We start from the raw sequence: 26,810 nt of genomic DNA, 5'->3' as shown, positions 1-26,810 counted from the left end.
AGAAGGTTTGCACAGTAAAGCTTCGATATACAACGTATAATTATAGCAATGATATCTTTTACGATAAAAAAACGGTACAGTGCAAAATTACCACATAGATCGGCAAGCATGCACATTCGATTATTGTGAATAATGAATATAGGCCGAAGAGTGAGGGAATAAATTATTTGTTAGTGACAGAATGAGTGAGATACGCTTATATAATGGGTGAAATAGTTGGCGGTTCAAGTGTCGTGCGGCGACAAATCATCATTATGGCGATAACGGACGCGTCGGAAAATCGCTTTTCCAACTGCGACTATCTCCACACTATCCAAGCAACAACACACGCCCTTCTTGCTCGAATATCCACGAGCGTAAAACTATATGGTCATATATAGATATACTGCTTTCATCTAAGCCTTTATAGGACATAAAAGCAACGGAATGAAGCGCGAACAATGTTGGACGATAGTAAATTTTTATGATTCATCAAGACGCGATAAGGGTTCAAATTGTGCGAGATTATTATAATTTGATTATTATTATAAAAGGTATCATTTAAATTTACTAGGTAACTGAAATTTATGAACTGTATAAAATAGCGGCTATTGGGGTTAAGGCCCCAATCTCATAAGAAGATTAACGGTTATTAATAAGTGGTATGGATTCATATAAGTTTTAGGGAAGTCGAAAATTGCCTCTAAATTATAAATTGTTATAAAAAAGCAAAGAAAAATAATACAGTAAGGATTTATAATTATTCGGGTCCGCAAGAAAATTTTACAAAAATGCATCCAGTTCTCAACACTAAAAATACAGAAGCGAAAGAAAATTCACTGTCACTCATCAAAACATTGCATTATTTTCCAATGAAAAGGTTCTTTTTTAATAAAAAGCATACATTTCATGCACTTTTTTTAAATAAGTTTTTTATTTAAATATAATTATTGAGACTTATTTATTGCTAATATTTAAAACCAATGTTTAGTGAAGCATATTCCGTGGACTATTTGGGTAAAAATACGTCTGAATGAAGATAAAAATGTACAAATAGTAAAAATGATTTCGTGCATGTAATACTTATTTTTGTTTAGACTTCGCCAGCCATCACTATCATAAAAAAGAGCGCGATTATTTCTCTGTTACATAACATAATTACTAGGAACTGCTAGGTATTATTAGATGTGCCTGAGATAAAGCAAATGTATTACTTTTATAATATATTGACACGTCGCGCATATATTTATAAAAATATAGAATATATTGAATTATTTTTTTTAAATTTGTGCCGAAATATCGGCCGTGGGATTTTATGTATAGGTCGGGTGGGCCGATATATCGGCCCTTTGCCATAATGGTTGCCAGTGTACTTCAAGTAATGAATAAATTCGTTATAAGAAACATAATGAAGTTGCATATGAAATAAAGTTGCACCTTTCATGCTTGGAAAAAAATTGGCTTTGATGAAGGCGGAGGTCTCAAAAGTGACGATATTGGACTAAAAACCAATCATGTCCATCAAAATTCAAGCTGTAAACTTAATTTAAATGGTAATGTTTAAGATAGAATAGCAAGTTTTTATACAAGGAAGACCTTACAACCAAAAGTAAAGAAAAATACTAACTTAGATCGAATATTTCAGATGGGTATTTTGACAGGTCACGAACAAATACGGATACATAAATATAGTAGCATCATATATAAGTTATTGAAAAGATAATGCCCGATAGGTTATCAAATATAATTGGATAATTACATCAAAATTTAGGGTCTCCTATTGCCAGATTTTTCGTAACATACATTATGCAAAAGAAGAACGGTTCAAATCGTGAATTAATAAGTGTAATTTATAAATTTGGACGTTTTCTATAGCGTGCGTTCGAAAACATCGATTAACTTGAGACCCTATAACGACAGGCTTCAAAAAACGACTTTGACGACTTTTTAAATTATTCTAGCGAGGAATTACCAGAGACGAAAAGCCTCTGAGTGTGTTCATGTGAAAATTTTGACATTGAAAATAACGACACAATCACTGTCGACATGTTGAGAATCGATACACACATTTATGATGCACGAGTCCATAATTTTCCAACCTTTCGTAGAAACTGATTAAGTTTAATCGAAAGCATATTTTTTTCGATAAGCATAATCATGCGATAGCTTAAGTTATTTTTTCAACACACAAATAGAAATCTATTTTTAAATTTATCAGGACGTATAAAAAACAGTTAATGAAAGGTAGTTTCGGCGTTCGCAATTTATCCTTAGTTGCAACCTGACAAGCGTAATCTCAATGCGTTACAACGGGTAAATATGTATCAACTGAGTAAGTCAAACAGACATAATGAATACCTGCAAGAGAGTATTAAATCACCAGACAAAGTCTGAGAATCGGTGACATATATATTATTAATTATAAATTATTATCTACTACACAATTTATAATCAATAGATATTTTTTTAATAATAGCGCATTTTTATAAATCAAAATTTGAGTGCCGTTGCCGGGGCTCGAACCCGCAACTTCAGAGCTACCAATCTGAAACGTTACGGACTACACGTGTTAAATTTAATAATAAATAAATTTTGCGTTCCAGAACGTCTTCGAGAATTACGATCGCATCCTCTTTTGATGCCTGTTAGAGGCAAGACGTCCGCATTAGCCAACTCGCCATCCGGCTCCTTAATACGATATCATTATACATATATATATATATTGAATGTCAACTACAAGGAGCTGGTCTGGTTCATATCATTTGATTTTTTTTCTTACTATATATTATTTTTGTGTATTGTAGAAATACTATACATTATTTTTATTTATCAATGTGACACATTAGACCCGTTAAGTCACAATTGTCTATATTTAATTTAAATAAATAAATAAATTATCGTAACGTTAATTAAATAGTACATACTATTAAATATTATATCTGTATAAACTCCTCCAAAAATAAACTCAACTTTTATGTAACCAAGTTATTCGAGCTTAAAGCTTAATCTTTTTTTCGAACTAACTTACTTTTATAAAGGGCTAAAATACAATAAATTTTATTCAAAAAGTTTTTTCGTTTAAAAGGGTTTCGCACATATTTAATTATAAATTAAAAACTAATACACACCGAATCATTTAAATTTCGCGTTTTCGCGACACGGCTCTATTTGATTATCGATCTCGATCGCGAACTTGCTGTAACGCTCATCATTATGACAAGAGCAATACACAATAAAGCGATTGCTCAACCATTAACTGCGTTTGCATCGCCGGAAATCCGTATCACTGAAAATCACTGTAGACATAAGAGTTCAATATATAGAAAAAATAAATGTACCACTATAAAACCCATTATATTTATAAAATAATTATACGTTTATTTCTATAATAAAAATAATTTTACAAACATGTGATAAAATACGAGAAAATAATAATATAAAATAAAACTTTGTTAATTATAATTTAAGGAAAAATACAAATCCACATAAAATAAACATCTAAGGTCGTTTAAATCGCCAGTTAACTTTCGTAGCACTTTGAACGCGACTTCCATATGGTAACAAAATAGGCATTAGCTCGCATCGATTATTAAAAAAATTAAAAAAATGGAGCAATAAGTTATTTAAAATTGTAAACACTACACAGCAATCATCGTTTGTTAAATATTGATTTTCGTACTTAACAAGCGCCGGCCCTCGGCTAAAGTTAATGGTTATATCGATTTGTTTACTTGCCTGGCCATTGCGTAATTTCGCAATGAAAACATCGTTTTTTTTCTGCTCACACTGTATATTGTACATATATTCGCAATATGGCATCGTAGATTTTCTATGGCGATTGTTGGGCCGTGATCGCTGAAGTTCACAATAAAATTATGCGAAACTGTGGCGTGACGGAAAAAGAAAAACAAACAGAAACGAATCGACGGTCGTAAACAAAATTAGCAATGATGATATGAAAATAAAATATTTATGTATGAATATAAATATATAGGGCAATGTGAAATAAATTTAAAAAGACAAGAATATATTACTAAAAAAATGCTATATTAAAGTGACCATAAATTTAAGATCGACACAATATTGTGTGATATGTTTTATGGAAAACTTTAATACGTATTATATTATTTGAGCATTCGCTATTCTGTTAAATAAATTATAGTTAATTCAAGTAAATATCTCAAAATAAAAGATTATTTTAAGATAAACTAATTATATATAAGGAATTTCCAGCTTATCTACATTGAGTATGTCATATTATATGCTGCATATCTGACACTGATAATACATAAAATATCAATAAATACACGCCTATAATCTTAACTGGATACTGTATTAAGAATTTCGCCATAATCTGCCACAAAAATGAGATAGGAAAAGATATATGTAAAAATAACTGAGCACAATTTTTATGTATTTTTTTTAATTATTATATTATTTTAATTAAATTAATTCAATCATGCATCATATAAAATAAAAATAATATGATTATCGATAATACAATAAATCATTAATTTTATAGTAATCCAAATTTAGGTACTGATGTTATTATTTTAAAGTATGAATTTTCAAGCCATTTATATTTTTTGTGGTCAAATTTTACTATTCTTAGCTATTTATTAAGAGTTATTTTCAATTACTCGAATATCGAATAGTAAGCAATAAAATATTCGAATATATTCGTAAAGTTATAAGAATCGATTGACATACATATAGTTTGATAGATAAATACGAGTTTATACTCACATGAAATTATATTACAAAGAAAACACAAATAAAAGTTAATTTAATTGATAAAAATGATAAAATTATGTTATAAAAAAGTACATTTAATAAAGTATTAAAATAATAAATTACTTTATCGAGATTAAATTAAACAATTTTCGCTTTGATTAAGAAAAGATATAAAAATCAATACCAGCGTTTGAGAAATACCGCAGTTGCACAATATTATCTTGATAATTTGAGTAATTTCTGGAATTTCGGCATTCAGATCGATTCGGCATTAAATATTTTGTGTATCGGATATTAGTTGTTATGGCCAGGGTTGTTATAAAAATGTGAAATTAAACGATACATAAAGAGCTGTATATTGGCAAAAAAATTGACTACTTGTGTTAAGATACACAAAAACCTTACAAACAATACTCAGCTGTGTTTTTAAAGCCAGTTTTTGATGTATATAGAAGTTAAAAATTTCAAAATATTCCACTACAAACATAAAATAATTCGTTTCGAATAGTTTAAAAATAGGAAAATATTTCGGATTAAAGTCTTTAGCTATGATATATATTATATTATCATATAAAATTATAATTGTAGCATTCATGGAACAATAATCTAACAATTAAATAATTTTAAAATGAACTGGTTTTTCTATATACATACATAAAAAATAAATATACATATCATGATTTTTGTGAGCATGAACATTAGTGTTGATAGAATTTTTTGATTAAAATATGTTACGAAGGGCTTAATCTATAACAGGAAAACCACTATGTAATATTTTATTTTAAAAGCCAACAAAAAGATAACATTAACTATAATCACATACATACATAGATATAAATATTATATATTTTATTTAAATGCCAGGATACGTTAGTAAAAAAATGATATGAACTTACATTTCAAAATTTCGGCAGCAATGCACCGGCCATCGTCACGAATTTTAAGACACTGTGATCATGGCAGGTATAGCAGGTATATCATGGCAGGTAAGTTTTAATCGCGATTAATTATAATACAAAATACATTTACATATTATAAATACTCGCTAACCATAAAATAAATATTTATGATATGTATATCTACATTGAAAAAAAATTCCGACAGCATCATGGGGTAGAGGAGGGGTGAGAAAGAGCGTATACAATTCAATAGTATCTTATATTTTTTTTATTACAAATTTGACCCTCATGATTTGACAGGTTTCTCCAATGAGTCACGAGTATGAGACTTATGGAAAATTGATGAGTAAATATAAAAAAATAATTTCGCTGCGCGGCTAAATAGCTCTTTTCAATTTCCCCAAAAAAATATAAATTTATAAAAAAATATTAAAGACTATAAACCAAATTTTAACCAATAGGAGAGCGCAAAAGACAATTATCCCTTCTCAGAATACAAAAATTCACGTCAAAAGCAATCAAATCGTGTCGAGCGTTCCCACTGCAACGGTTTGATTGTACTTTAATCATCATAAGTTCATAAAGTATCGGTAAGGATAGCTATCAAATTTTTAAAACATAGTGTAATAAAAAACATCCCATGAAAGACTTTTACAATTGAAAATTATTGTATATTTTAATCCACTTTGACCAATACTCTCATATCAGAAATTCGTATTAATATCGGTAGGGATAGCTATTATATTTTTAAAACAATAATATCCAAGTGCAGACAAACTATGGAAGTCTATCTGTACTTCTTCCGCTTATTTTTCCATGAGAGATGAGTTGGCTTAGTTTTTATTTTGAACTTGACCTAATGCAAGTTCTAAAACTATAATTAATTTTAAAACTTTCATATACATTTTAGAGCAGCGTATAATTTCACTTGCGACTATTAGTTATATTATATTTTCGCTAGAAGAAAGATATATCTATTGGTGAAAAGTTACTTGGACATCATATAATTTCACCGAAAAAATACACACAATAAATAATGATAAGTATGTAAATGTATATACTATGTAATATGGAACAGTTAAAATTACTATTAATTTTACTAGCACCTGCCAGATGAATTATATTTTCACTAGTAAAAATATATATCTACCGGTGAAAATGTATTTTGATATGATTTCACTGACATATTTTAGGGATAGATTCGAGATTATTTTTTATATTTTATTTGAGGAATAAACCGAAAATTTCTAGATTAGAATAAGAGACATCATTTCAGATTTTTCAAGGAGGGGGGGGGAAAGCAAAATATGGCAAGTGATTGGTCGTTTTTAATATTTATATTTAATCAAAATTCATAGTATTTAATTAAATGTAATCAAATTCAAGAAGGGATAAATGCCTCCACATATGACATCCCTACTTTACATAGCCACAAACTGTCGTCACACTTATCATCCCAATATCAATTTTGCATATATTTTAAATGTAACTATAAAAAAAATTACTTGAATTAATTATCAACTGCAATTTTTAGAATCAATTTTACATCACAATTGTGCCTTTTTACCTGTATGAAATTTAACAACTACTACGTAATGACCGAAATTCTAGAAATTTCTCATATTGAATTTTAATGCTTAATTATAAGTTTGTGTAAAGTAATTTATTACTTTAATACTGCACGATTTTATTATTTTTACAATTAAACTAAATATACTTGATACTATTTATTGATTTTTTATAACGATTTTATGTGTGTATGAATCCAACTATACATGTATCATTACTTATTATAATATAATAAAAAAATAGCAATAAAATAAAATTAAGCAATACAAAGTTGTAATGAATAATCTTATCTTTGAATCAATCTTATACAGTGGTATCAAAAATTAATTTCTAAAAACCGAATGGTAAGTGTCGATTAGCACTCACCCTATATTTTAGATTAGATGAGATTATAGTTACTGTACTATCAATACAGAGAGAAGCATATAGAATAACTCACTCTTGATTGACTTGAAACATATGTATTCAATCTATAGCATAAAACATATTGTGTGACATTAAATAGACTGTGAAATAATAACAAAATAAACATTCATAATAGATCTATTGTTGTAAGTAACTGAAGCATATTGTTAATAATTGCGCACTAATAAAATATAAATATAATATGTATGTATATATATATATATATAGTTAACATTGAATATCACAATAAATCAATGTTTTTTTTGTGCCTTTATAATGTACTTATAAAATATCATAGGCGATTCAAATACTGTACAGAAGTATTCAATACCATATGTTAGCATTTTATCTGTAATTATTCATACACCTAGCATTCGAATCACACTTTCGCGATCGATGTTTGCGTTTTTCATTCGCGGGTTTTGCGCGCAGATTCCATCCCGGGGAAACCATGCGCAAATATCTACCATATGTCGCGTAAAAACATTTACAAAAATATTTTTTTTTACATTTCCGTCTCACGGATTGAACTTAGGGTCACGTTTCATGTATGTGTTTGATGTCGCTATATATAATATTATAGAAACGGTGAGTGTACTCACGCCTGGCCACCTTAACCCTGAGCGCTCTGTACAGGGACCTGACGGACATGGTCTCTCTCGCTGGTGAGGAAGGTAGCGGTTCCTCACTCACATCGCGCACCTGTTCGCATTCACAGCGTCCACATTGTTTGGTACGAACGATCGTTTTGCCGACGAGGCGGGCGTCACTAAACCGAAACGAAGAGGATGCGACGGCGCGTGCGCAATGGCTACGAGGGGAACCAGCGCTCGTCACACTATACGGTCGGGCCATGTTTTAGTGGAAACGGCATCGGATTTGTTGTCATGGTTACGCAGAGACGTCAGATCAAGTCATGGAACAGCTGATTGTGACATACCGTTGAGTGCAGCTTTGTGACCTCAAACGACGATGCTAACTTCCGAGACAATAAGACACAACCGAACCTAGAAATAAAAATCGCCTCACGAATAGTTTAACAAATTGATGTTAAGATTGAGAGAGAGAGAGAGAAGAAAAATAAATATATAAAAAAACACGATAGAATATTATTTGGAATAATGTAACAACCCTCCGAAGATAAATGTACGCATTACGTCAAAATGACTCCGCTCGAAGATAACGCAATAATCGCTCTTTCGACACCTTTTACAATCACTTGCCAGACAATACCCGTCCTTTTTCTCCAAGCTACTTAGCAACACACACAAATCGATAACGAGGTAATTTAGAACCTACTTCTCTTCTTGATGTCGCAGTTTAATACCTGCAAGAGAAGCGACTAGTGACAGAGATTCAACAAATATTAATCGTTAGTGAATAATATATGAAACTATATTTAATGTGCAAGCATATTTCAAAATGCATCTCATCAAATCAAATTAAAGCAGCATACTCAGGGCAGAAACAAAACCCATTGTACATTAGACTTTGGTGTCAAAATAGCTTTTGTTTGGCGTTGTTGTGTAAAAATTAAACACCTTTTATTATATTTTTGTGGCATTTATATTACCATAGTACTCGATACCATTTTCTTTATAAAAACCAGTGTAAAAAATCGTGATTTTTTGGTGCGACCCTAAATTTTATAGGGATGTGTACTTGAGTCATTGAATTGTCAATACAATACAATGACTCAAGTACACATCCCTATAAAATTTAACTGAGTTGAAGCAAGAATCAATATTTTTGCTTCAACTCAGTTTCATAATCATGTATCTATATTTTTTCGCTTCATCATTATTGATAGAAATTAGTCAACATCTACTTGACTTATTTACTTGCACCGACAAGAGGTTGCTTTTTAAGTCAAAAACTAATTATATTCATTAAAATTTACATTATAGATCATTATGAATGTAAAGCGTTTCAGCAGACACTATTTTAAAAATGGTTTAGGAACATTTCCTTGTTTGATAGGAATTTATAACGGCTATGAGAACTCATGGTATTTAATATATTTATAGTTTGAATATGAGTCATTTCCTTATTTCACGATTTTATTTACCAATGAAGTTATATTTTAAATAGTATAAATATAATTTAACTAACTCCCATCCATTAATTATTAACTAAACCAACTTCAAAAAAAACTGTCATGCTACTGGAAAAATATTTAATCATAATAGGTAGCATATTCTATACAAGTTACAGTGAATGTGTATTTTTCAGTGAGAATATATTTTCACTAGTAAAAATATAATTTTACTAACAAGGCCAGTGAAAATGTATCAAACAATTAATGATATTGAACAATTTCACTGCTCAGTATCAGTAAAACTGTATTTGCTCACAAACAGATGATTTTTTCAACAAGTGAGTGGATTATTGCGCAAACGAAAACTGCGCACACGAAAATTCTGAACATAGGTGATTGTTTAATTGGCAAATATATTTTACTCTTAATTCCAACCGCTTTATATTTTTCCCTATTTTTAAGTAAAAAATACGTATTTATAGGAAATGTATATTTTAAAATTAAAATCATACCTAGTAACATATCTTATAAACAATATTTAGATGTATATAATATATATATGTTGCCGTATTATTTTATATATATGCATATTGATCATATATGATGAGAATTTTTACTGTTTGCGCAATAATCACCAAACCATTTCCACATGATCAGAAATTTGCATAATTTTGACGTTACATCGTTTGATATTTAAAATAGATTAATACTACAATATTTAAAATAAATTAAACTAAAACCTAACTTAATGAAATAGCAAAACATATAAATAGATGAAAATTCGTTTAGGTAAGGTTTGGGTTTAAACAGCAAATTCACGTTTTGCAACTGTCAGACAAACAGACAAACCATGGAGCAATATTTTATGTCTGTTTGTACTGTTAGTTTTAAGCATGTTACCTTTGGTTAATTTGGGTTTGAACAGCAAATGGATGTTTAGCAACTGTCAAATTGAGTTTCACAGACATTTTAGAGCAGCATATTATTTCACTAACGCCTTTTAATTAAATTATATTTTTTCTGGTAGAAATATATATCTACCGATGAAAATGTATTCAGATATGATTTCAGATTACACTGAAAGTCAGTCAAAATATAACTTTACTGTAACATATACACTAATATGCATTTATTTGATTTTTTATTTTAAATTTAAAACGTTACGAACTACTCATTGTTTTATATTAATTAAAATTGTTATAATCATTATTGAATTTATATTAGCGTATCGTTCTGTACAATACGCTAGTTCATAGCGTCCTCGAATATGGCTGAATGAAGCGAAGTTGGAGATGATTAAAATAAATCTACAAGAGAGAGTACAGGTCGTATCCGTATTTGTATCTTAGTGCCTTTTTTCTATGAGCGTTGGGATACAAATTATTATATTCTTGGCGTAACGTCTATTCGATAATGCCCTTTCTAAAATTGCTAAGGGACAATCTGTCAATACTTAGTGATTTTCAACTACGAGCTTTAAAGTCACGACCGCGTCCCTTTTTCTTTACAATATTACTCTTGCTCAAGCACAATAATGTTTTCGGTGATAGCTATGATTAGATGCAAACAGATATGAGAGATGGTTCTCATATATTTAGTGATGTAATTTAATATTTTGTGTGAATTTTTAATAATATTATGTATGTAATATTGTATAATGGACATCATGACAAAATAATAAATAAAATAAAATATTAATTAATATCGTTCGTGTAATTATAACATAAAATTTTGTAATACACATAAATTGTAATTAAATACTGCTTGTATAAGAGGTAAATATAAATAAAAAAAAATAATCTCTGCAACTTGCTGTTAAAATAATTTATTATTGTGTATGTATCTATATAGACACGTGCGCACGACGTCGAGGAATCCGCACCCAGGCGTAGTATATAATGATTGCGAGGAGTGCTACAAGCTAACTTTAAGAAATCACCGCGTATCGCTAAATAATTTTAAGTGACAATATAACAAATTATTTGTAAAAACCTCATATAAAAATATGTTATTAAACATAGCGATAAAAAACATTTTTGCAAGAAAAAAAAAATTTAATTTGTTAATTGGTTATATACACATAAGTTACACACTCAGAATTAAAAATTGAAGATGCTTGTGATAAGTAAAATATAATATGTTTTTTTATATATTGCATATAAATCTCAATACAAGAACACCAGTAAATTAATTATATTTTCTTTTAAATATTGAAAATCACAAAAAACTTTTATGTATAAAGGGCCCATTGCTATTCTAATAGGGTTATCAATAAATATATAATTTATTTAGTTGCATATTATATGACATTTGAGCGTTATACGAGAAAGCCACGATAGGAGATCGTTTCGTTGATTTATTTAATTATCAGAACGACGAGCAAGCTAAACGTTCAAACGGAGCGTATCACTGTAACGTTATATAAAATACGTTAATATTCTAACGGAACAGATTTCACAAAATTTATATTTATAAAATAAAATATTAAAAGAAAATATTAGACAACTGTTTAACAGCCCTGCAGCGTAATTTATTACATAGATTCTGTCAATAAATTAATTGTATTGAAAATATATATTTTTCTATGAGCTGTACCAGCTCATTATTAGAGAATTTTCAATAACATATATATACGACCCAGCTCAAATTTAATTAATCATCACAATATTCATCCGTGAGATTAGGAAAATCTGTGATGATCGATCGGATTTATATTTATATAATAATCACTAATTTTGATCTCCCAGACACGATAAAAAATTAAAAAACACTAAGGTAAATTATAAAACCGGCACTTTACCGATACGCTTTTACGACTACGTATATATATTTTAATGAATAAATAAATTTATAGTGGCGTCGTAGTAGCGTTGCGGTATACGCATACGAGGCCCAATCTCAATCAAGACCGCATATTCGTGGTCATGGTTTTCATTGAAAGTGTGGGTGCCTCTGGCACACTTTGAGAGCCATCGTCTCGAGCCGGTGGTGGGGGTTCGTGGAGGTTCGATGACGCAACAAAGTGCGAGAAATTTTCGCCGGAGTGGGGGTCGCCGAAGTGTAGGGTGAGGTTCGAGGGGCGAACAGCCGACATTGACTTTCCACCCTTGCGGCGGCAACTTGTTGAAAGGGTTTCCACCGTCCAGAGAGATTAATCGCGTTGTGAAAAATTCACGCGAGCGATTTGCGATTCGTGATCGATCGCCAGTGGCTGGCGAACGGCCATGTCGCCTCAATCGATAACGGCCATGAATTATTAGCGATTGGGCTCCAATTAAGTATTCAAAGCGTTTTGTGTGATTGTGTGCACGTGAAAAGTGCATTTCCGTATGTGTAGCACGTGCTCGAAGTATACATAATAAAGAGTACACTTGCAACATGCAATAAAGTAGTGAAGGGGTGAAATCAATTCATCGACGAATAGAAGTATAGTGATATATATATATGCCATTCCAGCAAGTGTCCAAATGGACATGAGAGTTCCGAAATCGTGTAAGTTTCGTAGCAGCTCTCACAACTAAATAAGTAACACTGAATACTAATATGAAAAACCATAGCAACAGTTAAAGGCATAGTGAAGGAAAATCGCTAATGAAATAGCATCACTTTTGAAGATAAACGAACAATAACACTATACTGCTATGCACTTCAAAGTAAATCTGCAATTTAGGCACAACACTATTATACAATACAATATTTATCAAATCATCTATATATTCTAATGCCTGTACTACACTCTCTGGAAGTTGTCCGAACCGAAGTTACAACTGAAGTCGGCCGAGACCTATGACTTCGAGTAAGCGACCACACTGTTGCAAACTTCATATGCCGTCCGGACGGCGGCTTCTGTCACGTACAGCCGGCATATTTGCGCGCGATCGAAAAAAGTGCCAAATAATCGCAATTTTTAAATAGTAATAATATTAAAATTACGCTACTGATAATTGTAAAAGTTTGTGTGGGCACTCAGCAATACAATATCAATGAAAACTTTTCGGTCGTAAATATTCAATTTACGCAAAATCTTTGTTGGCTTTTGCAAAATGCCGTAAGCTATAAAAATGATACTTCAGAATACGAACACCACAGCTATGACTATCCTAGAATTTTTCACCATCGATTCTAAATAAGAATTCGTTATGGTGTGACATTTATATAAGCTGATCTAGGAAAATACATAAGCATATTCGAAACGATTTTTTTAGCACAATCAAGTACCACTAATTATTTTTTAATTATTTAATTTTATATGAAAAAAAATATAAAAACATATCTGTTGGAAGAATATACTATCAAAAATATAATTAATCCCTTTTGGTGCCCTAAAATATTCAAAGATGTAAGTAAGAGTCTGTTGAAGTCCCTGATAAGCATGTGGTATTATAACTTGACCACGTGACCACAATGCAGCGCTCGACATGCGTGTTAACCATAGGACGCCTACGCGAATATTGAAATTGAACCGAATTACTCGTTCTATCTCAGTTTGCGAAACATCATTATCTCTCTCACTCTCGTCACTTAACACGCGAGAGAGCGAAAGGAATCTCACCGTTCGCGCTCGAAAGAGCAGCTCCAACTTCGGTCCTTTTGCCGACAATGTTCGGAAGCGCTCGAAGCTGGCCAAGTCGTCTGAATTACCCCCACTTTACCTCCCGTACTCGGTAACCTCGAACAACTTCCGATAGATTTTAGAGCGGGCAGAACCGAACTCGACCGAAGTAACCCACTATATTCTCCGTCCTTGGCCAACCTTGGTCAACTTCCAGAGAGTGTAGTGCAGGGATAAAACAATGCTTGTCATTCTTAGCATACACCGCCTAATTTTGCTTGGCACTAATAGGGTTAATACAATAGCATTTCACATTAATATATTTATTGTAAGCTTCGGGGAGCTGGTCCGGTTAGTACCATTTAATTTTAATATTATATGATTTTATTATTTTTCTTGCTATGTTTTATTTTTTTGGGGTAACATTTTAGGGCACGGTGATTTTAATTTAATTAAAATAAATAAATTAGTATTTTGAAATACTACTCTAATATACATATATTTTCCTAAAAAATTTAAGCAAATTTTATTTATAATGGTTAACGTACACAAAAAGAAGAGTAAGTTTTTTTTAAATTTAGAAGGAGAATTTACAATAAGCTTTAACTGTTCATAAATTTAAATTTAGTCATTATCATATTACCGTGGTTGTCAACGCCACAATACTGACAACAGTGAGTATTTCTGAACATTGAAAAGTCACGGGCCCGTGAAATATAAATGACTGCTTATTTATGAAACAGACATTGCACATGATGTGTGATGCAATATTATTATAAAAACAAAAATGTATGTATTGTATTAATATTTTGCGAAATAGATTCAATCATCGATATACTAAGAAATAATTAACGATTAAATGAATAGCCACTTGACCGTATTTTATGACTTCTAAGGAATAACGACTTGATTGTTAGTGCCAGTTGAAAGGTAGTAAAATATGCGGCGTACTGAATGGTAGTGCTATCTAATTTATAATAAAGGTTCTGATAGTACAAGCGTCGATCGAAAATAACAAGGTGACCATCGAAGGAAATATTATTATATAAAGCATGTTTGAATACATACAAATGACACAATAAATATACATTGTTAAAATAATCAATAATCAGATATATGTATAACACATGTTTGTGGACGTTCTGGCAGAACAACAGAAAACTTTGCAAAACACATTTCAGTCTGAGCTGAAAGGCATTGTGATTAGAGCCTAACAATTAATTTTAATTACCATACGACATGAACAGCATGGATGAAACTGCTAACTAAATCAGATAAAGACAAGTAAATATCTATGTATGATTAAATACAAATAAAATACAACTGGTCAGTCCTTACACGTACGAAAAATATGTTGTATAGTATTTTGTGACAAGTAATATATATATTTAAGAATAATTTAAAAAAATACTTAATACAAATAATAAATTATAAATTAGGTTATTGCTAAAACAGACAAATTATATATAACTGTTATATAATATAAAAAACTTCATAGATTTTTACAATACAATATAATTCTAAGGCTTAGATATAACAGAATTATACACGAAAGTACACCTTGTTAAATTCTAATTAAAGCGCCATACACAAACCGTTTAACGTTTGTTTTAAACGAACTTTTAAAATTACACAAAACACGAGGGACCTTGGCAAGGTTATAAATTTTCTTTCACCCTAAAATTTACGCATATGTCGCCACGTGCGAAAGCCTCGTTTTATATGCGAATAACACGATCGAATACACTTTTCGTTTAATTGCACACCTTATCGATACGGGGAAATCTATTGCTATAAAAAATAAACAATCCGTCGCATGACTCGTTAGCATTATTGTTTTTCCGACAACTTTTGGGGCAGCGATTGTTAAACATTTCATAGCATGTGTATATTTAATTAAACAGATGATGTATTACTATAAAACACTAAAAATAACAGTTTAACTATAAACACTAAAATAACCCACGGTCGCATGTAACGAGTTTAGCTAAACATACTTATGTTAAAATATGTACTTGTTTTCTAGTATAATTTAAGCTTAACGTAAAAATAGGAAATGGTTCAATATGATTTAAATTTAAATTTCTATTTCAATATGCTACAGGTGGTAGGCGACTTACTTATTAATACACATAAATATGAGCATTTAGGCCGATGAATTATTGAAGAATGGATATTAGATGTTCATGATAACAAATGTTTTTATGCAAGTATAAATCCTAAGATAGCATTTGTGACAGTATGTTTACACTGTCATTATGAGTTGTAGAGTCATATGTTAGTTTTGCCTCGACTATTGTTGTGGTGAAATCGTTCATTCGAGATATAGTGTCACACAATATTGCATTTTTATAGCTTGAAAAAGGAACAATAACCAGCGAGTTGCTATTTTAGATTGCTGTCACTTCCAACAGAGAATGCTTTATCATACTAATATGTATGAAAAGTAAAGTTTTAAATTTAATACTACAAGCCATAAAGTAATGAAGAATGGTATTTTTTTGGTATCGCGTGATTTGACAAATTATATGATAAGGCATTTGTGGGGACCACATATTTACGGTCACATTTAGATATGGAATCGAATAATAAAATAGCTTCTCATATCTAATCAACCCCTCGCCGACGCGGATGTACTAATCAAGCGCGACAAAGAAATAGGGGAGCTTTCTGGAACAGCGATATAAAAAATTAACAACCGTTATTTTAAGTCGTTTTAATTAAAATATTCTTCAGACAAGGCGATGAAACAGTTTCCCATGTCTAATCGACCCCTCGCCCACACACGGATCTGCTAATCAAGTGCGACCAAAAATTAGGGGAATTTGTATACAGAGCAATAATATTTTACGTCTTCTGAAACTAGTCTGAAACCGACAATCCCACGCAAAAAGGGAAACGACATCTTACTTTTAATACGTCACGGATTATTTTATAATAAAATTCAGGATGATGAATATTGCACCTTGCAAGGGAGACGATATCGTGAGAAAAATTACACTTGCGTGAGGACCAAAAACCGTGGGAAGCAGGGCGATATTGCGCAATAATATTGACGGAAGTCTACTACCATATAAGGGGTTGGAGTTTCCATACAAAAACACATCACTCTTGCCATCGGCACGGGAGCAAGCAGCCTCACCCAAGTCCACCCTACGCCAGCGAAGACTTACGAGACGCCTGCCTGGAACTTCGTCCTGTCGCAGAACCCCTGGACGTCCGCAAAGGGCATCCACCACAGCAAGAACCGAGCCAAGATCAACCCTTTTCGAACGCGAGCCGAACAGCTGATATTTTGGCTATCCAGCACTATCCGTGAACTTCTCTCCAGAATTACGGCCAATATTAAAAATAAATCGTTGTCACGTAATGTACCATTTAGTAGCTAATAAAAACCTACACATTATTTTCTAAAGTGGCAGCAATGATACATATATAATAACATGTCAGCTAATTTAAAATCCTCACCTAATATATATTAGGTAATCACAAAAAAATCAAAGATAAATGTGCTACAAAAAATGATTCTGACTAAAATTTTTTTTTTTTACTAAAATGAGCAGCAATAACGAATTTTACACCACGGAAGGTAACGTTGGCGTAGAATGTAAGTACAATATTTCCACCAAAAATATAAATTTGGGCAAGAACATTTTTTCATTACAAATGTTACCTAAATATTAGAGGACCAAAAGACCAGTAAACAATGTATAGTCTTGTTATTTGCATCAATACATAAATTACAAAATTTATTCCAAAAATTAATATTTCAAAAAAAAATTGAGCAAGATGTATAAAGGTTAAATATGGGGTTGCAGTACAAACCAATAAGCAGGGCCGCCGAGAGCGAACCCAAACCCTGGAAAACAATGATTCCGGACCTCATGACAAAAATTGCAATTAAATATTTTTTAACATCGTAATTTAATTTCTTGAATAAATAATAATAGGTACGAGTTAACCCTTTATATGCTACAAATAAATATAAAAATTAGCCACCATTGCGACATATTTTTTGAAAAATATTTTAATTAGGCGTTAAAAATTATTAAAAATATCTACTCATAATATGTTTTCTTTACTGCTCAGTGTTGCCATTTAGAGGATTTCCAGCTCAAAAGCAATAAAATCGTGCCATCGCGGTGAAAACACTCGATTATCAAGCGTTTTTGTTGACTTTTTATAGCAATATTACGAATGAGAATCGAATAAAGCACATCTAAACCAAATTTTGACCAATAGGAGAGCGCAAAAATCAATTATCCCTTCTCAGAAGTCAAAAATCCACGTCAAAAGCAATAAAATCGTTCCGTCGCCGTCGCAGTGGGAACGCTCGTTACCGAGCGTTCCCACTGCGACGGCGCCGACACGATTTTATTACTTTTGACGTGAATTTTTGCCTTCTGAGAAGTGATAATTGATTTTTGCGCTATCCTATGGGCCAAAATTCGATTTAAAAATACTTTCATAAGCCTTCTTATATTAAAAGTACATTATAACATCGGTAAGTACAGCTATCATATTTTTAAAACATAGTGTAATATCGAAATGCAGACAAATTGTGAAGCAATGAGATGCAATATCTCTCTGTACTTATTCTTCCGCTTATTTTCCTTTGGAGATAAGTTGGCTCAGTTTGTATTTTGGACTTGATCTAATGAAAGTTGGTTTTAGAACTTTCATTAAGTTAGGTTTGGGTTTGAACAGCAAATGGACGTTTCATAACTGTCTGTTATATCAGAATGTTTGTTACTGATATATCAGCATGCTCAAATCAAAATAACGAGTAATTCCACTTTTGACAGTATATAGTAAAGACTAAAACATTTTGCACTAAATTTATGCAATTCGATAGTTTTAATCTATACTAGAAACCGACTGTAAAAAATACTGATTACTTTGTCTATAATATAGTATGAATTTATTAACACATTATTAAATATGAAACGATATTCTTAATGTAATTTTTTAAGAAACATATTTTAATTTTTTAATAAGGATTTATGTCGTAAAAAATAAATTGATCAAATCAAAGCATTTCGTCGTCTGTGACTGAATAAGACGTGAATGGTTTTAATTGCTCGGTTATTTTTGTAACATGTTAAATAAAAATGATTTTAAAAAGTATAATGGCAAAACTAATGATCTATATAACTAATAATAAATACACAAATCTTCAAAAAATCGATACAACTAAAATGACACACATTATAAAAAAATGTTTTACGTAATACACAGACAGATGTCTACTATAATTCAATTACTGCATTGTTAACAACTCTACTGATTATCTACTGAGGTTGACCTACGCTCTTTTAATAACAAACTTTACCGACTAGTAGTTCCCTCTTGAATCGAAACCCTTTGGACGTGCGATTCAGCAGTTCCATTTAGAACAAGCGATTCCGAACGAAATCAGGTCATACGCGAGAAAATCTGAAACGTCATCACTCTTTAAGAAGCAAAAATAAACATAATCATAAACTCGCAAAAGAACAATAACAACAAATAACAACAGTTGACATGCGACGTTCGCATGTCGTTTCGATTTTTCGCGACTGACTTTAATATTATTATATAGTAGATAGACTTAACCTTTTGAAGCCATATAATAACCGAAAGTCGCACCGTGATACAAATAAGATGTATACGACAACACATTGTATTTTTTTTTTCATTATTTTATAACATAATTATGTAAGTACTATCAATTGTACATATTTAACAGTATTGCTGGATAGCAAATTTACCGAAATAATCATATATGATTACAATCTTTTCAGATCGATAAAAATTAAATTTGCTCCAGATATAAAAAAACACTTGACCTATTGATACCGAGTTATTATTGAACAACGACATAACATACGTAGTATACTTATGTGTCATTATATATCAAATTCGTAACGTCACCGAGATATGTGACGTCTTGATTCAATATTAAATGTCAGGAAAATTTCTTCTGTGACACTCTTTTCGATCAGGTCAAATATAATAGTAAGATCAGAGCTCAAATATAGTGAAGGAAATAGCCTCACTTTTGAAGATGAATCATGAATCATCAGAAAGCATAATCGATGATGTTATGAACCGATGGCTTCCTATAAAAAAATGTTACTGGAGGTACTATAACCAGTTAGGTCAAACCAAATATTTTTTTAGAAGCTTTATACTGACTCTTGGTAGACTCTGTTACCAGTACGAGATTCGCTGATATTCTCGAAACGTATTTTTGCCCTGCAATCTGACTTTTGTGTTTCGGTGCAACATGACAATTCTGGGCCTCATAATTCAATGGTTATAACTATCAAAGATCTACACTCTTGAACAACAGATCTCACATTGTTTATATATGTATGTTTTAAGACGGCTAAGAGACCCAATGAGATGAAAGAATGTAGTTTTATATCTGTTATTGAAAGTAATGGAGTTTACATAAAAAAATTATGTCATTTTGATATTGCGTGATATATGAATTTGTTAAAAAAAAGGCTACTACAGCCACTAAAAACATTTGTGAAATATATTCGTTAATGTTAAATATTGTTGATAAAAAACTTGTATGGGAAAAAAGAATAGTCCTTGATGTGGGAGAGCAGCAAAGATAGACGATGATGTCCTGGCTGCAGAAATGGAAGCAAATCCTACTCAAACTATTCATTAGCAAGCCGAGAAATTTAACCAGTCCGATTCAACAGTGCATACACATTAGTAAGATTAGGAAGATTAGGAAGGATTGGAGAATGGACTCTACACGAATTTCGCGATGAAAACATTTAGGAACATATCCGCATATCCCTTCTGAATCTTGAAGCTGAGTCACTTTTTCTCTATCATTTGATAAACGGAGATGAAAATTAGTTGTTGTACGATACATGTTGTATAATAAAAGTAAGCTTCTATTGTGATCAGATAGCGCAAAAAAGTAAAAAAAAAAAGGCCGGCACTTGTCAAAAGAAGTCGAATAGTTCTACAACACGAGATTGACTCTTGATAAAATCAAGGAACTTGGCTGTAAGGTTTCATCCGATCCACCTTATTCTATCGACCTTGCTCTTTCATTTCGATTGATGCAATACTTTCTAGATAAAATAATCATAATGCAGACGATGTGAAAATGGGGTTATCGAAATATTTTGAATCAAAGCTTCCAACATTTATGTTAATGGAATTGAAAGTTATATCTTTAGAAGGATTATTATTATGAATCATTAAAATAAAAATAAATATTTATTCCGTAATTATCTATTAAAAATAAAATATTTATATTTTCTAAAAAATACATTTCATCGTATAATTTTATTATATTCGTATTCATAAATATATTTGAGCTTATTGGGTTAAGAAAAATTTAAAAATATAAAATGCAGCTTCAAAAAACTAAGAAAATGGACCATAAAAAAATTGATAATGACAAAGATTAGTACTTACAAATGCAAAATAATTAATTTAAATTTTATTTATTTGCACAAGCGATTGTCTTCTCTATTTCTCTGTATATAAAGATCCAGTCTATGAAGCGCACCAAATATAAAAGGATGCAAGTGATGCCGTAGGCGAATATCAATATCTGCACCAGCATTTCGGACTAAACTTCTGCAGTGTTCTACGCCGCCATTGTGAGGTAATACCACTGAAGTTGTCACCAAGTCGATGTCGCTTACAACACTAAATGAAACCATACTCGAGTTGGCTGAAATCCGCCCCTAATGCGGAGAATTGCGTTAATAACCGGCCGCTGCTGGCGGGTTTCGGCATTGAAAGAAGTTCAAATTCGACGATACATTGTGGCCAAAAAAATACGCCGCAGCGGAAATGTGTATGAAAATCCGGAAATGATCGCTTGTTTACATTGTTGTGCGCAAAAATACGGTTCATTTCAATTGTGTGATTGATGACATTGACCGATTGTCAAGTCGATGTTTCATGTCGGATATAAATAGTGCGGTAAACGATCTTGTGTCGCATGGTGATTAGTGTTAAAATGTATACAATTCTGCTTACTATGAGTATGCATACTAAATGATGCGTAGATAAGTCCTAAACCCACAACAGGAATTCTGTCTAAAAAAAATCGAGGTTTTACTACAGAAAATTTAAATTCGTAATGTTCATATTATTTATAACTACTGTCGTTTCTTGCCCTGATATACATCCAGTCTAGAGTCTCCAATTCGAGTAATCGAGTACTCGATACTCGAGTATACTTGTCTATTTTTCAAGTACTTGATAATCGAGTATTTTGAAAATTACTCGATTAATACTCAAAATTAAAAATTTTTGAAATATTTCAGAAACAAAATAACTATAACTCGGTCCGGTAAAGGTTAACGTCTTGCTTTTATTTGGCGTTTATGCCCGAAGTCCCGAGTTAGAGCGGTTACTATCAGGTATACTTTTTTCATAGTTCCATAGTTGCATAGTTCCGGTCGTCGGCTATGTTAGTGGGTACGACGGAGAAATTTCTTTTGTGTTTTCTGTTCGACAGTCCCGACTTATCTAATTTATGGCAATGAACAATATGAAATATCAACAAAAAAATTTTTTAGGTTTTATGACTATGCAGTTGTAGCGTAAAGTGTTGTAAATTGTTTATACTGATCCCTCAGCTTAAAATATAAATCAAAACAATTGTGTGTTTTAAAGGCATTTAAAGTAAAGTCAGTTCTTTGCGAACCGTTTAGCTCTAGAGTGAAAGGGATTCACCCAAATACATCTTCGAAGGATATAGATTTAAATTCTTCGCATTAATCAGAAGGAGTAGAATATTGTATATTGTTAAGAAAAAAAATCTATTCAAGAAGAATTACAAAATGATATTTTGTCAATAGTCGAAGGAAATAAGAGAAAAGCAGAGAAGGGAATGAAAGAAGAGAACATAAGAAGAGAGTTCAAAAAATTTTATATCTATAAAAAGCGAACAGATATAAATTAGAAGCCTTATCCAACGCGTTAATGACAATAAGACCAACATCAACAGCAACGGAAAGGGTTTTTTCCATAACGGGAATAATAAAACCAAAGGTTAGCAGTAATATTAAATTCGAGACACTTTTTGCATTATTGTTTTCAAAAAGTATGTTCGTGAAGTTAAAATAATTGTAAAAATTAACATACTAAGTATTTTATTTATTTATTTATATGTGCACGAATTTGAATAATAGCTATTTTGGTACATTTGGTAAATACTCGAAAGTACTCGAGTACTCGAGTATTTTAAAATTTTAATATTCGATACTCGAGTAGTTGATGGTTCGAGTAATTGGAGACTCTAATCCAGTCCTATGTTCATCCCCAAGAATATAATTTTATCGACAATTGACGGGTCCTGTTTATGAGCAAACCCATCAACGCAATTAGGCCACAATTCTTTTAGTTGGAAATGATTTTTTTCAAAAGTCTCCGAAAGTAAGATTTGTTCCTTCAAGACACCACCGTGTAGTAATATGTTGATTATAATGTATTAATTCAAAAGGGTATAATAAATAATTTTTAATACTACACTTTTTAATAAATAAATTTGGAAAATGCTACTAAAGAAAAACGGCTTTGTAAGTCGAGTAGACGTATTCGAATTATGTATGAAGTTTTCTTATACATTCCTCAAATATGTGAAAAACGTATTAAACGGAAACATGTTTGAAAATAGAGTCTCACAAGAATATATTGTAGCACAATGTGAAGTTATTTTTAGTGTACACTTTCCTAAATTATGATAACTAGAGCGAATGATATTTAGAATAAAAATTATTTTAAGATAATACATAAAAAGTAAAGACTGACATTGAATAATGCTCCATAGTCTGCTTTAAAATATCCAGAAAATTTCAGGGGACGTCGCATCTCCCATATTGCTCCATAGTTTGTCTGCACTTCGATCATGTTTTAAAAATATTAAAGCTATCCTTACCGATATTACAATAGACTTCTAAAATAAGAGAGCTGATTAAAGTATTTGCAAACCGAATTTTGGTCAATAGGTGAGCGCAAAAACAATTATCACTTCTCAGAAGGCAAAAATTCACGTCAAAAGCAATAAAATCGTGTCGGCGCCGTTGCAGTGGGAACGCTCGGTAACGAGCGTTCCCACTGCGACGGCGACGGCACGATTTTATTGCTTTTGACGTGAATTTTTGACTTCTGAGAAGGGATAATTGTTTTTTGCGCTCTCCTATTGGTCAAAATTCGGTTTATATATTTTTTTTATATACATTTATATTTTTGGAGAAAATTCAGATATCTATTTAGCCGCGCAGCAAAATTATTTTTTTATATTTACTCATAAATATGCCATAAATCTCATACTCATGAATCAAAAAAAAAATTACCCATATTTTTTTTAACTTTATCATTGTTTGTATAACGGCCATAGTGACTCATTGGAGAAACCTGTCAAATTATGAGGGTCAAATTTGTAATAAAAAAATAAGATAATATTGAAATGTATACGCTCTCTTCCCCCCCCCCCCTCAACTCCATGATGCTGTAGGTATTTAAATATCAATATATGTACATATAAATAGCATATATGTATATTTATTTAATGGTTAGCGAGTAATTAAAAAATGTAAATGTTTATTGTACTATAATTAATCGCGATTAAAACTTTGAATTCGATTTTTAGCAATGATGCCATGATTAGGTTCCGCAAATTCGTTACCATGGCAAGTTCATCATTGCCGAGATATTGAAATGTAAGTTCATATCATTTTTTTGTAACGAATCCTGGCATTTAAATAAAATATCGTGTAATATTTATGAGCTTTTAAAATAGAATATTACATAATGGTTTTCATGTTATAGATTAAGTCCTTATAACAACTAGTATAAACTAGTTAATTAGCAATACGATTATTTATAAAAAGAAAAACTCACTTGTCGCCGGGAATTCAAAATTTGAAGATTTCATTACGAAGATTGTTAGTTTAATCAATGTATTCTTCTAATTCTTAACACATTATGTATATATCTAATTTCCATAGTTATAATACACATAGTTAATTTGCAATCCGATTATTTATATTCAGTCAAATCGAACAACGCACATGACGAATTAATGAAAAACTATTGTCGCATAGCAAAATTTTATTTATAAATAATAATTATTTAAAGCTGTTGTCATGTTGATGTCGGCCATCTTGCTTTATATTTGAATGCTTGTTTTTCATTGGTCCAAACAATCGAATGCATTACCGGCTCGAAAATTAATCGGAGCAAATTCAATTTTTATTTTTATTATTATAATTAAATATATCTCGTGTACAAAGAGATACGATTTACAGAGTAGAGAATTGAACAGAGAATGTTTCATTTTAAGTTTTGCGCGTCCGGAAGCGGAAGCGACGGACGCTTTGAAGTTATTTAGCCGCGCAACGAAATTTATTTTTTTATATTTACTAATAAATATTCCATAAACCTCATACTCATAAATTAAAAAAAAATACACATGCTTTTTTTTAAACGTTTAATATTTTTCGTATAACGTCCATCGTGACTCGTTGAAGAAACCTATCAAGTTATGAGGATCAGATTTGTAATAAAAAAATTATAAGATAATATTGAATTGTATATGCTTTCTCTCTCACCCTCCCCCCTCAACCCCATGATGCTGTCGGTATTTTAATTTCAATATATGTAGATATAAAAATCATAAATATTTATTTAATGTTTAGCTAGTAATTATAATATGTAAATGTTTATTGTATTATAATTAATCACGATTAAAACTTACAATTCGATTTATCATTTTTTATTAACTAATCCTGGCAAATAAATAAAATATTTATTAATTTATTTATTAATATATTAAAAATATTTATTAATATATTAAGTTATTTAAAATATGTTATTCTTTGCTATTCGATATTCGAAAAGTTGAAGATAACGAATATTTGAAAACCCTAGTTGGTATGCAATGCACCAGCTTCTGTTACATTGACTTTTTATTGAAATAAAATAATAAGTGACATATTACTAGATTTGGGGTTTGTGCAACTCAGACGTTTCTATTAATAGACAAGCGGCGCTTACACAGCTTGTGTGAAATCGCTGTATATCAGTGGCGTGCCGTCCATACATGCGGTAGATTCAAAACATCAACCCGCATGTACGGTTGATGGCGAGCGACTCAGCCGTTACACGTGCTTGTGTTTATAGTCGATCAACCGTGCATGCGGGTTGACGTCTTGAATCTACCGCATGTATGGACGGTACGTCACTGCTGTATATATCCATTTTTTAATAGGGAAGCGGCGTTTACACAGCTTGTGTGAAATCACTGTATGTCAACATCGAACCACATTCTTTATTAGTATATTTTTATTATTGATATAGAAGTTTATCGCAGTTACCTCTGTTGGTCGTCGGCTCCTGTCCGTTGGTGGGCGTTCTTATGGGCAGGGGCGCCGGCGCGTCCAGGGTCTTGAGGCGCCTCAGCTCCAGCTCGGCGCGCCTCGGGGGCCGCACGGGCGGCGGACTCCCCCCCGGCATCACTCATCGACACACACTCTACCTCCTAGACATAGTAGTCCAAGGGCGCATCTCTATCTCTCTATCTCTCTCTCGCGCGCGGCCGTTCTCTACGTCGACTCTGTATTGTCAACAAAATACAACAACACACGCTTTAATCGAATGC

General features: G+C 31.5%; 1 protein-coding gene across 6 annotated transcripts in view; it reads right to left on the bottom strand.

Moving 5' to 3' along the window:
- ATP8A (ATPase phospholipid transporting 8A1) overlaps positions 1–26,810 on the bottom strand; it is an 86,972-nt gene that overhangs the window by 18,745 nt on the left and 41,417 nt on the right. For 2 of the 6 annotated variants that reach the window (XM_088192701.1, XM_088192702.1), the window contains exon 2: positions 26,527–26,765. The exons of 2 other annotated variants lie outside the window; for them this stretch is intronic. In XM_088192701.1, coding sequence (XP_088048827.1) covers positions 26,527–26,665 — 139 coding nt within the window. In that variant the 5' untranslated portion in view covers positions 26,666–26,765. Of the gene's footprint in view, positions 1–8,188; positions 8,388–26,526; positions 26,766–26,810 lie in introns of those variants that run through there. 2 more of the 6 variants (XM_088192699.1, XM_088192700.1) reach the window with 1 other exon arrangement.

Source organism: Plectrocnemia conspersa, unplaced genomic scaffold (assembly GCF_051122295.1).
Source record: "Plectrocnemia conspersa isolate PC_06_02 unplaced genomic scaffold, ASM5112229v1 ptg000009l, whole genome shotgun sequence".
NCBI classification, from domain to species: Eukaryota; Metazoa; Arthropoda; class Insecta; order Trichoptera; family Polycentropodidae; genus Plectrocnemia; species Plectrocnemia conspersa.
This window is presented reverse-complemented; position numbering and strand designations above follow the sequence as displayed.